This window comes from Tiliqua scincoides, chromosome 4 (genome assembly GCF_035046505.1).
Source record: "Tiliqua scincoides isolate rTilSci1 chromosome 4, rTilSci1.hap2, whole genome shotgun sequence".
Taxonomy (NCBI): domain Eukaryota; kingdom Metazoa; phylum Chordata; class Lepidosauria; order Squamata; family Scincidae; genus Tiliqua; species Tiliqua scincoides.
This window is the reverse complement of record NC_089824.1, coordinates 111,279,927-111,292,103: the sequence shown is the minus strand read 5'-3', so window position 1 is coordinate 111,292,103 and position 12,177 is coordinate 111,279,927. Positions and strand designations below refer to the sequence as shown.

At 44.7% G+C, this 12,177-nt stretch overlaps 1 protein-coding gene across 1 annotated transcript; it reads right to left on the bottom strand.

Moving 5' to 3' along the window:
• Positions 1–908: 908 nt before the first annotated feature.
• Positions 909–12,039, bottom strand: CACYBP (calcyclin binding protein). Its single transcript, XM_066623604.1, has 6 exons — positions 11,877–12,039; positions 8,130–8,325; positions 4,790–4,886; positions 4,042–4,141; positions 2,830–2,924; positions 909–1,232 (listed from the first exon to the last, which is right to left on the bottom strand). The coding sequence occupies exons 1-6, from the start codon at positions 11,883–11,885 to the stop codon at positions 1,073–1,075; spliced, it is 657 nt and encodes a 218-aa protein (XP_066479701.1). The 5' UTR covers positions 11,886–12,039; the 3' UTR covers positions 909–1,072.
• Positions 12,040–12,177: the final 138 nt, after the last annotated feature.

Below are 12,177 nucleotides of genomic sequence, written 5' to 3'. Positions count from 1 at the left end.
ATTCAATAGTGTTTTTAACTTGCATAGTCTGTACAGCACACAAGGATGTTTTAGAATCTGGAAGTGAAACTGAAGTTTACTCCAGACAAAGTTAATCCTTACCATTTCATTTCACCTTTACTGGCATAATCCTTACCTAGAACGTATATAGTAGTCTTATTACAAGCTAGTGAATCAGCATGGTTCAACACTGTTTTTGAAACAGCACCTTCAATCTCTATAGACCAGGGGTGTCCAAACTTTTTGGCAGGAGGGCCACATCATCTCTCTGATACTGTGTCAGGGGCCGGGGGGGGGAGAAATAATTTACATTTCAAATTTGAATAAATTTACATAAATGAATATATTAGAGATGGAACTTTTATGAATGAATGAAGGTCTTGCAATAGCTCAAGGCCTATAAAAGGCATTGCACAAAGCAAGGCCAGCCTTTCCTTTGCTGCTGCATCACAGATGTGAAACAGCAAGCAGTGGAGAGAGCACTTGTCCCACGGCTCATCTGAGAGGTTGAACAGTTGGCCTTCATGCTGAGACCAGTTGTATCAGGCCAGCATGGGCTCCAGCAAGTCTCCGGGAGGGCCAGAGGCTCACTGGAGACTGGAGCCTCCTCGAGGCTCAAGTGGCCCCAGGGCCAGGGTTTGGGCACCCCTGCTATAGACCAACAGATAACCACTCATTGTGCTTGCCTCCCTTAAGCATGCAGTTACATATCTCCCAGGAGAGACATTCCCACAAGTATAACAATTGTCAGAGTTGCAGGTTTCCTTAGGAACTTGGGCAAGAGTAAGTAGGTAGTTTTTTATTTCGGACACAGAGCAGATGCAGTCAAGCTAATTTACTTTGTCAGGTTCACAAAAGCACTTGAAGGGCCAAAGCCTGAAGGAAGCAGGGCAACACAGCTGAAGAGATGATTTGTAGCAGGATTTATTTCACTTCAACTCGAAATACAGAAGTTGCACTGTCTTTCCTTGGAAGTATGTTGCATAAACATTCTTTCCAATCTCAATGACACAGCAGAAGCCCCATACAAAATGATCCACATTAAGGTTGTCAGTTGTTCTCCAACCTCTGTTCAAATATCTATTGGCAAATCCTCTTTGACTTGCTTCTCTCTACTTTCAACCCAGGCTTTGTTAATTGATCTCTTCATCTCATCATCTCCTTCTGCATACATCTTTTTCAGGAGATTCATCAACCCCTCACTGGGATCTGAGGTATCATAGGAAGCTTTCCTAAAGCAGATGTAAATATAAACACAATTGTTACCAGTTGCCCTTTGAGTTTGGCATACTTTAAAACAAACTTTCAAGGAAAAAAACACAAGTGGCTGAGTCTCCTTTCAGCACAACTAAACCTGCAATTCTAATTATACTTGCATGCAATTAAGTGTTGTTGAAAACAGAATTTCTTCTATATAGATTAGACAGCAAGAGCAACTGTGACAATTACATGGGGGGGGGGAGGAACGAGGAACACAAAGCCCAAATGATTTTGTTCCTTTTCTGAAGAGCCAAGTTGATGTATTACAAAAGTGGTCCCCATGTTGGATATTTGTGCTTCTGAACAGTGAAGTGGAGAACAGAAGGCAAGAAAATGCACAACATCACACATTACAAACACATGCATCTCTTTGAATTTCCTCTATCCGAAATGCCTAAAGCCACTAAACTGGGGGAAAAAATAATTTTTTCTATTATATCCTTAACGGGGGGGGGGGGCAAGGAGATTAAAGGAAAACAGTACACTGGCAAGAAGCTGTGGAAAAGTTTGGCATTGCTTCGGTAATTGTGCCTCTCCAGGGAGCTCACCTTCCATATTGAGAACTATATTTTATGGGGTTCTTTCTGTTCAGATTTCGCCACAGGACAAGGGAAATGTTCCTGAACATTTGGAATTCAATGTATGAATAGGTTCAGAATACATTCAGTAGGTCAGGGCTTTTCAAACTGGGGCATCGTGACGTCCCAGCCTGCAGGCCCTGGCCCCTGCCCCCTAAAGGGGGGGCAGCCTGGAGGCAGTAGCACGATCTCCAGGATCGCACCGCTCAGGGGGGCTGCAGGGGCTTGGGTACACGTAGATGTACCCAAAGTAGATGCAGGGCGATCATGCTCCACTTCCGCTTTAGCAAAGATGGGGCGCAATCACTCCACATTTACTTTCACTGCTGCGGGGAGCCCTGCAGCAGGTCGTGCCAGGCTCCCTGTACCCCCGGGAGGCTGCATGGGCTTGGGTACCCAAGCCCCTGCAGCCCCCCAGAGCAGCGTGATCCTGGGGATCGCCACTGCTGCCTCCCCCCTCCTGCCCATGCAAGAACTTAGTGGCTCTCAAACTCTCCCAGAGAATTTGAGAACCACTGCAGTAGGTCATTTCTGTGCATACTCCTTTAAAACTCTGTGGGCAGTTTAGGGCATACAGGTGCAAAGAAGAGAAAGAATTTTGTTCTGCAATAACTTGCATGAACAGAGAAAAAGCATGCCCTGTTTCTGTTAAGAAGGGCACAGGATTGCACTCCAACAGCAACAAAAAGAGGAAGAATTAGAAGCATTTTTGATCAAAGTAAGTAGCCATCAAAAATATTCCTCAGCAATAAAATTACTAAAGTGGTGCAATTCTAGGGACTTCAGAGGGGGAGCTCTTTGCCCCCCACCCCAAGTTTCTATATATCCTTGCTAATTGTTGAATTGCTGAATAATTTCCAACTTCAAGAACCTGTTCATCCTCCAAACATTCTGCACAGAAATTTGGGTTAATAAGTTTCATCTTCTAAGTGTTCTTATGTAGCAATAAGTACTGTATTACAGATAGTGCAGGAAGTAGCGGTACACTTACTCTTTCTCCTTAGTTTCCTTTTCAACTTGTGTAAGGCACTCCCATTTTTCATCATGCTTCTTTCTGCATAGTATCAGGACCATATCAGTTTTGATCTGTAAAGGGGAAGGAAAACAGTGCTCTAAATTTTCAAAGAGATGAGAAGTAAAACTAGAAGGTGGAGTACTAATGGTATTCATTACATTTTAGAACACCAGACCAACTATATAGTTTCAACAAATGAATGAGCAACAACTCTTGGGCTAAGTGCAGACAGAATATTAGAAATAGATAGACTGAGTTCATGGTGCAGTGGACACAGGCCATAAAACTTTGGTGCATCAAGAGAAATAAGGACTATTGATCTTGGAAAGTAAGATATAATTTTTATATATGCCATGAAGGATTCTATCTGGAAGGTTTGAGTGCTCATTCAATAATTATTGTAACTCATTTGATAAAGATAAGTTTAGTATAGCCTGCCTATGTGAACTGCCTTGAGTCCGTAAAACTCACAATGTGTTGAGTCAGTGAGAAAGCTGGTATACAAACGCTGTTACTCATTGTTTACACTGCTGTTGTAAACATGCTGTTTACACTGCCTTTTCCGACTGCAATTTTCTACAAAAATCCCAGAATTAATGCTTTTTATGTGACATGCTATTTCCTTTCATGACCTGTTCACAGATGTTGGTTATCATTAGTGATGTTTTCCCAAGGACCATCTTTGAAAGAAACAGAGTAGTTGCAATGACAGCACCACCTAGTGTCAGCCACAGGCAGGAACTTTCTGCTATCCTTAGAAGACAGAGGCTCTCCTAGCCACAGCCAGTCCAACACTGCCAGGTAAAGTCTCAGAAACAAAACATGACATGGATGCAGCTCGAATGTCTTTTCTGACATGCTAGTTTTCTAAGTATGGAATTTTTTCATCAGGGTGCATTCAACTTCATAAACTGCCACCCGAGTCTGGTGGTCTGAATCAGAATAGTCAAGACACATGTTGACCACTCCAGTGATAACTAGGCCTCTGACATTCAGCTGCAAGTTGCTTTATGGCCTGCAACTACTGAATGCAAAAATTAAAATTGGGACAGGGATAAGTGTTAAAAGTAGATATTGTAGAAGAAGCTGCACCCCTTGCTCTGACAAGTCTCTAAAGAGGAGGCTGTCAACAGCACTGAAGCAGGAATCTCCAACCTTGTAGGCATGTATTAAATGAAGAACACAGACCTTCCTTGAGCTGCCTTCTACAGAGATGGGTTTCAAAAGATTGTTGAATGTCATGGTGTAGTTCTTGCTATGCAAATTCTTCACCAACAAATGAAATGATCTATAAGAGAGAATACAAGTTAGAAACTCAGTCATTAACCTGGCCATACTGAGTGAAAACTAACATAGAAAAGAATATACAGTTTCAGCTGCTTGGGGCATAAAATCCACATTAGTCAGAGGATGTCCAGAGTATATTTTTAATAAAATACTGATGGGGTACAGGATTTGGGACCTATGTGTGGAAGACCACCCCTGCTAAAACAAAATTTTAGTCAAATATGATTGTAAGGCTACTTGATATACATCTGTTAAATGAGCTTTAACTCAGCATTTGGGACATTTACAGATATGAAAGATTTATTATTCAGAGCTGCGTTTCCACTACTTTTGGGTGCCCATATCACTGGAGGAGACAATTCAGTTATGAAGAGCAATCAAGATTACATTGCAATGGTGTGTAATGGTTACATTACATTGCAATGATGTGTTCTCACCCATTCAAGACCACAGGAAACAGTGAAGTCTTGCCACACAGAGACCAAAAATTACCATTTATAGTCAACTCACATGAACTTGAGGAGATAACACATGGAGCTTCATCTATAATTACATGAGCTTCTGCAATGTCACATGGGAACACACTGCAGGATAAATGATGCAAAAAATTAATATGCCTGTGCTTTCCGGCATTCAATATAGCACCCACCTCTCTGTGAACTGCACCTGAACATTTTCTGCTGGGAGATGCTGTACACCAGTTAAAGTGACGTAGATTTTCACGAACTTTTCCGACTGATCCCAAGCTAAAGAGATTAAAGGAAAAATGTTTCATACAGGATTCCTCCATGCTGTCTTCAGAGATAAAGATTTCTCTCCCATTCCCTGAATGAGTTCTTAAAACTCCACTCTGGGCATGAATAGACCTAAATTGCTTTCAGAGGCAAGAAATGATGAAAGGCTCAACCAGGTTAAAAATCTTGATTTTTACACATTTGTGGTTATCGCTGGACAGCTTGAATTAGTAACAACTGTCATATGTCAGCCTCTCATATGAGGTACCCAGTTACCAAACAATGGGAGACAAATTATGTGATGGTAATCCTCTAACTGTTTTTGCTGTCACCTTAAGCAGTAAACTGCTCTTCACAATATAGAAAAGGTTAGTACAGGTGCAGCCTATTTATCCACAGATTTTTTAATCTGTTTTATCGCAACATGAATGGGGTGGGATACTGAAAGTCACACACACCTTTGCATCCTTTGCCCTGCACTGGCTGGTGCCTCGCTCAGTTTCCAGGCAGCCCAAAACACTGCAAAAAGGCTTGCCCAGGCAGGGAATAGCCCTGGAAGAGCTTCCCCTTGCAAAGGAACAGTAACATTCCTGGAGCCCCTGAGCCAGCCGAGGCTGAAGAGGGGGGCGGAAAACCCTGTGTAACCAGAACACATGCATTGAGGTGAAGGTGGAGCTCTCTCTCTCTCTCTCTCACACACACACACACACACACACAGGCAGGTGTGGTAGCAACAGGGGATTGCTTTAAAAAACCCAGTGTTTGTGTTTGCCTGCACCGTGGGGGGGGGGGGGGTGATTTCAGCAATCATGACACAAGCAAGCCTTCAAGCAAAGCATGAGATTTAGCCTACAATCCTCTCCACACTTTCCTGGGAGTAAGCCCCATTGACTGGAATGGGGCTTACTTCTGAGTAGAAATGCATAGGGCTGGACTCTTAAAAGCTCAGCATTCCAACTGTGAAAGAAGCTGGGAAGCTGGCAATGGGGAGGGCTCAGGAGGGGCAGGCAGGAGGGGGAGGAGAGGGGATTGTTTTAAAAAGCCCAGGGAGTGTTTGGGGATTTCCCCCTTCCCCATTGCAATGATGCAGGCTCTCTTGCTCCAGCAAGCCTTGGGAAGCCTTGGAGAGACAGGTGAGGGTGAGCAGAAAGCCGGACTACAAGTCCCAGAATGCTCCAGGGCAGAGGAGCTTCCATGATGGTGGCCAGGGAGGGCTGCAGGAGCAGCAGTAGCTGTTGGGAGGCCACCTGGAACATGGAGGCTTCCCAAGCAAGCTCAGCATCCCGGGTGTGAAAGAAGCAGGACAGCTGGCAACAGGAGGGCTGAGTATGGAGGGGATTGAGAGCAGCTGCCTTAGTTTCCTTCCATCTGGAAGTGTCAGGCTGCAGCGTGTTTGCATAACTCTATGGAATTTAGCACAACATGTTTTTTGTTAATCGCGCCGAGTCACAGAACCGAACTAATGCAGATAAATAGGCTCCACCTGTATTACAATTTTTCAAACACGAGATGTCTGCCTTTGTTCAATATACCAGCATTCAAAGCAATTATAGATACTCTACAGACTAAATTATCACATGTCTACACAGAGGGGCACACAAGTTTCTCTCCCCATCAGTTATATTGGCCTAATTATGCAACTAGATTGGTAAGAGTTTTGGAACTTCAGTTTATCTGTGACCAGGGCTATTCTGCACTCAGTGCTAAATCAAAATTCTGTATCTATTTCTTCAACAGAAAAGCAGAACTCTGCAGCCCACCTAGTTTACATAAACAGTGAATGTGCATAATTTATTCTGATTTTGGTAGTTATGGAAGAAGGGCAAGGGCATACATGAAAACTTTGTCCCAGACTGGAAATTTAATAATTCCTCCATCAGCAACTCTACTCTCCATCCCATGTATTAGATAGGCAAACACAAGAGCTAGAACCCTCTTGGTGCTTTGGATTGTGGAGCTCCTTCCTGATTGAGATTTGTTCTCATCCGATAGCAAAGGCTTCTCAAGTAGCTTTTAACCTGTATTTGCTGTTTTACTGTTCTCTGCAGAGGTTTTAGCTCTGTTGTCCCTTGATGCTGCATTTGATTATCATGTTGCTTTTATTCAATTATTTTACTTTTGTTTTGGGTTGTCTCCTAAGAAAATCAGTATTCCCACTGAAATTAATCAGACTTAGGGACCAATCCTATGCCGCTTGCCAGTCCCACAGTACAGTGGCACATAAACAGATACCACTGCATCCCGTGGGGCAGGAAAAGCAGCTGGAGGTCTCCTTGGGGTAAGGGAACATAGGTTCCCTTATCCCATGTAGTGCCCCCACAGCCCCTATGGGTATACTTGGAGCTGCACCAGCGAAATCACTAGCACAGATTTGAGTAACCCATGTAGGGCTTTCAGCTATGGAGAGGGGGATAGGATCTGGTGGCATCCTCTACTGCCATCCCCAATTCCCTCCTGGGCCCAGTTTCACCCCCTCCCTAGGAATGCCTTCCTGCAACCCTGCAGGGAACTCACCATCCATGACTTCTGTTCTTCCTGCTGGTGCAGAGACCCAGCATCAACTGGCGCTGGCCTCTCCATCACTGCTTCTTCTCTCCCAGCCACTGCAATATGCTTTATGCACGTTTGTGATAGCCATTGCCGAGGAAGCACATGGGCTGCTGGTGTTGCCCCAGCAAGGGAATGAGCTGCCCAGTTAATCACAACAAACGTGTCACTTATTTCAATTGTTCTAAGTCCTGACTAACTTTCTTAAATACAAGTCTTTCGCTTACAGAAAAGTGAGCCATAAACAAAGAAACTAAGCTAAAAATTCTGCCTTCTGAAATTCATTGAAAATGTGTGGACAATGCAATCTTGGCAGCCAACAGGGCTAGCAACTTGCTTTCTATTTTATTAAATGTGCTTTTTGTTTTACAAAATTAAAGATGAACCTTTGAGGAAACTGAATTAAGTGGCTAGCTGCACATTCCGTAGTTTGTATGTGCTTCTGCAAGATCAGAGACTATCCTGGTTATGAACCTAGGGACATACAAGCAGTACTGTAGAGAACACTCATTTCTCTGCACAATAATCTAATTTACCTGAGAAAAGTCAATTTGTTATGGATTGTTATGCAGGATTCAGTGAATGACAGGCACTGGATATAGTTTTTCTTTAGGGAACTGAAAAAATCTAAGCCAATGGAAGGTGGTTGTTACAATACCCTCTTTATTATACTGCACTAATACAAGGAGGTGATGTGAACAGTCCTACCATAATTGTTGATTTTTACTGTGTATCCTGTGGAAGGCGTTCTCTCTTCTTCAGATGTATCTGCTTTTAGTTTGGGTAATGGCTGGCTCTTGATTTCTTTCTCTATTTTATTCTTTTCTGCCAGCAGCATATCATGAACTCTCTTTCTTGATGCTTTTTTCAGGAGTTCTTTCACCTCCTCCAAATCTTTCTGTAGCTAGATGAAACACAAAGTAAACGCTGACCTCTTTGTAGCCAAAATGTTTCTTTCACACTAGGATAGAATGGAACACACCTGTTCTATCATCCATTATTAATATTCACATACTGTTTTTCAACAAAATTTTCACAAAGCAGATTACATGGCAAAACTAATAGAAGATACTCTCCTGCCTCCACCAGGCTCACAATCTAAAATACACAACAGCAAACAATCCCAGGGAATTTGGTACGCTGGGTTGAACAGGGACAGTTGCTGCTACAGTAAAGAATCACCACATGAAAGGCACTTCCTAGCCTAGGTATCGGATTCTCTCATTCCAAACTAGTCTTTTTCAGATTGCACTTACTAAAATAAAAAGAAAAAAATTCAGACATTTCCCCAAACCTTCTGCAGTTTTCTGAAAGGCTGTTTCTAACATCATTAAACTATAATGATGGTTGAGTTCTATTAGCAGCATTTGTTAAGCTCAGTAAGTACCATCTGATTACTCCCTTCATTTGGGTCTCTTAGTATGCCATAAGAAATTGACCATGTTTGAATACTGGGCTATTCTTTAAACACATATTCTGTCTATCCACAAACAGGTAGGATGTATCCTGCATTTCTTCCTGCCCCGCCTCCAAAAGTGAAGGGAGGGGATAAAGTGCTTCTTCGTTCAGCACTTTCACATGGGGAGAAACAGTCACTCAAACAGGGAACAATCCCTGGTCCTATGTCCTTAAGCCTTAAACTTTTAGCACTAGGACCCACTTTTTAGAATGAAAATCTGTCAGGACCCACAGGAAGTGATGTCACGAACTGAAGTGACATCATCAAGCAGGAACATTTTTTAGCAATCCTAGGCTGCAATCCTACCCCTACTCACCTAGGAGTAAGTCCCATTTACTATCTTTGGTAAAAGCATATACAGAGTAGCCTGTTAAAAGTACAGAGCTGTAACATTTCACCAGATGCAATCACAGACCATGCATCAAGTCTAATAGATTAAAAATAAAATATTGACATGAATGGGGACCCACTGGAAATTGGCTTGTGACCCACCTAGTAGATCCTGATCCACAATGTGAGAAACACTGCTAAGAGCTTTAATAACAGCATCCTAAATTGGGACCAAAAACAAAGTGGCAAGTAATGCAATTGGAGCAACATCAGAGTGGCGCATCTCCAGGCATGGGCCCCAAACCAGGAATCTCAGTGTTGCATTCTGTACCAGCAGAAGTGTCGAAACACTTCTTTTTTCAAGTATTTTTCAAATATAGCCATGCAAAGTGTGTTACGATAGCCCTGTCCCAATTGGGACGATAGCCCTGTCCCAATGTAACTGGGGCACAGGTAACACTGGTGAGACCTGCCTTTGCTAGAAAGGGGCACAATTGACACACAAGGCCCAAAGCTGTGCAGAGGCATTCCTAGCCACAGTCATCACCTGACCATTCAGGGATAAGGCTGATCTAGGAGCAATTATCCCCTCTAAGGGGTCTATGCTGCTGCATGAACCCCTTGGCTTGCTGCATGGCAGCTCTTCAGCATTTCCTGATGCACAGTGATGACATCACACATAATCGACAGACTTCTGGTAATTCCAAGCTGCATGGAGAGTGGCTCCACTAGGTTTTGAGCTGCATGGAGATTGGCTTTGTTAGGTTTTGAGGTGCTTAAAGGAAACAATGCCCAGAAGTACCCCAAAATGGCATACCCAGATTTTGGAGGAGTGCACTATCCTGTTCATGGCAGTCTATACTCTCAAATTCAGATCAGCTCTTTTAGTGACTCACAACACCACTATCTTCTCTGAATTAAGCCTCAGTTTGTACCTACATCCAGTCTCTCACTGCGTCTAGGCACCAATTCAAAACCACAACTGCCTCCCCGGGCTGAGAAAGAAGTGACAGTTGGGTTTCATGTGGAGGGCCAGAACTCTCCCGCAGGCCATAGTTTGGAGACTCCTGATCGGTTTAATTCAAGAATGTATGGCACTGGACCACCACCACTTGATCAAATAACTTGCCTGGAAAAGGTAGATTAGAGGCAGGCTGATAATTACCGGAGTTTGCCAGATCTGTATGTCTTTGATAAGAGTTGCATAAATAGCTTGCTTCAAAAGACACTTGCTACTTCTAACAACACAGAATCCAAACAGATAGCTATATTGATCTGATTCAACTGGATTCACACAGGAAGTAATACAGTACCTTAAGAAATATCTGCATTTATAGAAAATTGTACATCTTGTTTCTAGCAATCCCTATAACATGCCCTGTATGGTCGGTGCTATTACTATTACCAATTCACATTTGCATCCCATCTGTTCTCCACAGAACTCAAAATGACATACATGGACCTGAGTTTCTGCTCATTTATCCTCTCCACAAACCTGTGGAAGGTTTAAGCCAACAGAATAACTGGTTCAAGGTCACCCAGTGAGCTTCATGGCTAGGCACACCTTTGAACTGGGATTTCTTTCGCCCCAGTCCAATAATTTATGGCCCAAGGGCCACATCAGGCCCACAACACATTCCAACCAGGCATTATAATTAGAGGTGTGCACCACTTAACAGGGAAACATTCTTCAATTCCTGTTATGTGATTAGGTCATTAAGTGAACATTCTTTGTGGTGCGAACCGACACTCCTTAACAGACACTAGCTGGTTGCACAGGGTGCTGCAGACTGATTGCCTCTTAGGTGCATTAAGAGTCTCTGTTGTGTGAACAGCCATTCTGCTGCAGGCCATGGGTAAACTGATTGCCTCATCAAGAGCATCTTTATTGTGCTTTGACCACCATACGCGGTCCATCCTTAAGTGGGGCGTGCCTGTGCATGCAGCCCCCTCAGTCTCTCCTCTTCTCTCCCTCCGGCACCTTTTTTTCTCCTGGAAAAAGCAGCTGCTGGGCTGTCTCTCTTACTAAGAGATGGACAAGCTGCCTTAGAGCTGCAAAGACTTTGTTTGCTCCATTTTAACTCCCCCTTGTCCCCAAAGGGCAATCAAGGCAGCTAAAAGACAATTAAAATACATTGTTAAAACTCTATTGTGAAAAGGCGTTTCAAGAGTCACACCATCAGTACTTTGACCCTTGTGAAGGCACACCGTGCTGCAGGAAGGGGGCTCAAGCCCTCCTAATAAACGACCCTCCCCAAACTCCTGTGGCACACCTGTGGACCATCCACGCCCCACCAGTGTACCACGGCACAGAGGCGGAATAGCACTGCTGCAACCACTGGATCACGCTGGTTCCAGTGGGTGATGGCAGAGAGGACTGAGGGTGGGGGGCAGGTGCGCTTGAGCCACCCGCAAAGCACCGCAGCCTTTGAGGGCGCAGGACTCCCGCGGTCCTCCCAGACGCTCCCAGCCCTCAGGGAGAAGGTGCGAGGCGCCCACAAGCCGCGCGCACAGCGAGGAGGCAGGCAGAGCGCGTGGGCTGTGCGCGCCTCACAGGCGGAGGACCCGGTGGGAGCTCTACCCTCGCCCGCCCACCGCGCGCCCCGTCTCCACAGGGGGCACGGACTCCTCTCCCCCTCAGCCCCACGCGCGCCCTCGAGCCTCACCTCCTCCATGTCGACACGGCGGGAATCGCGCACGCGCGGAACCGCTCAGCCAGCGGCGGGAGAAGGCGCAGGCGCGGCACTTGACCCGCAGCGGCTGTTCCCTGCTCGCACCACCCGGCTCTCGAAGGTTCCCCAACGTTTCTCCCCCCCGCCCGCTCGTCAACCACGCCCATATCGGAAGCGGATGTGACGTTTCCTCACAGGCAAGCCGCCAATCGCTCCTCGCTTCCGCTATTAGCTTGAACGTTGCCATGACGTCGAAGAGAAACACACCACAGAGATAGGAAAAAACCTAGATGAC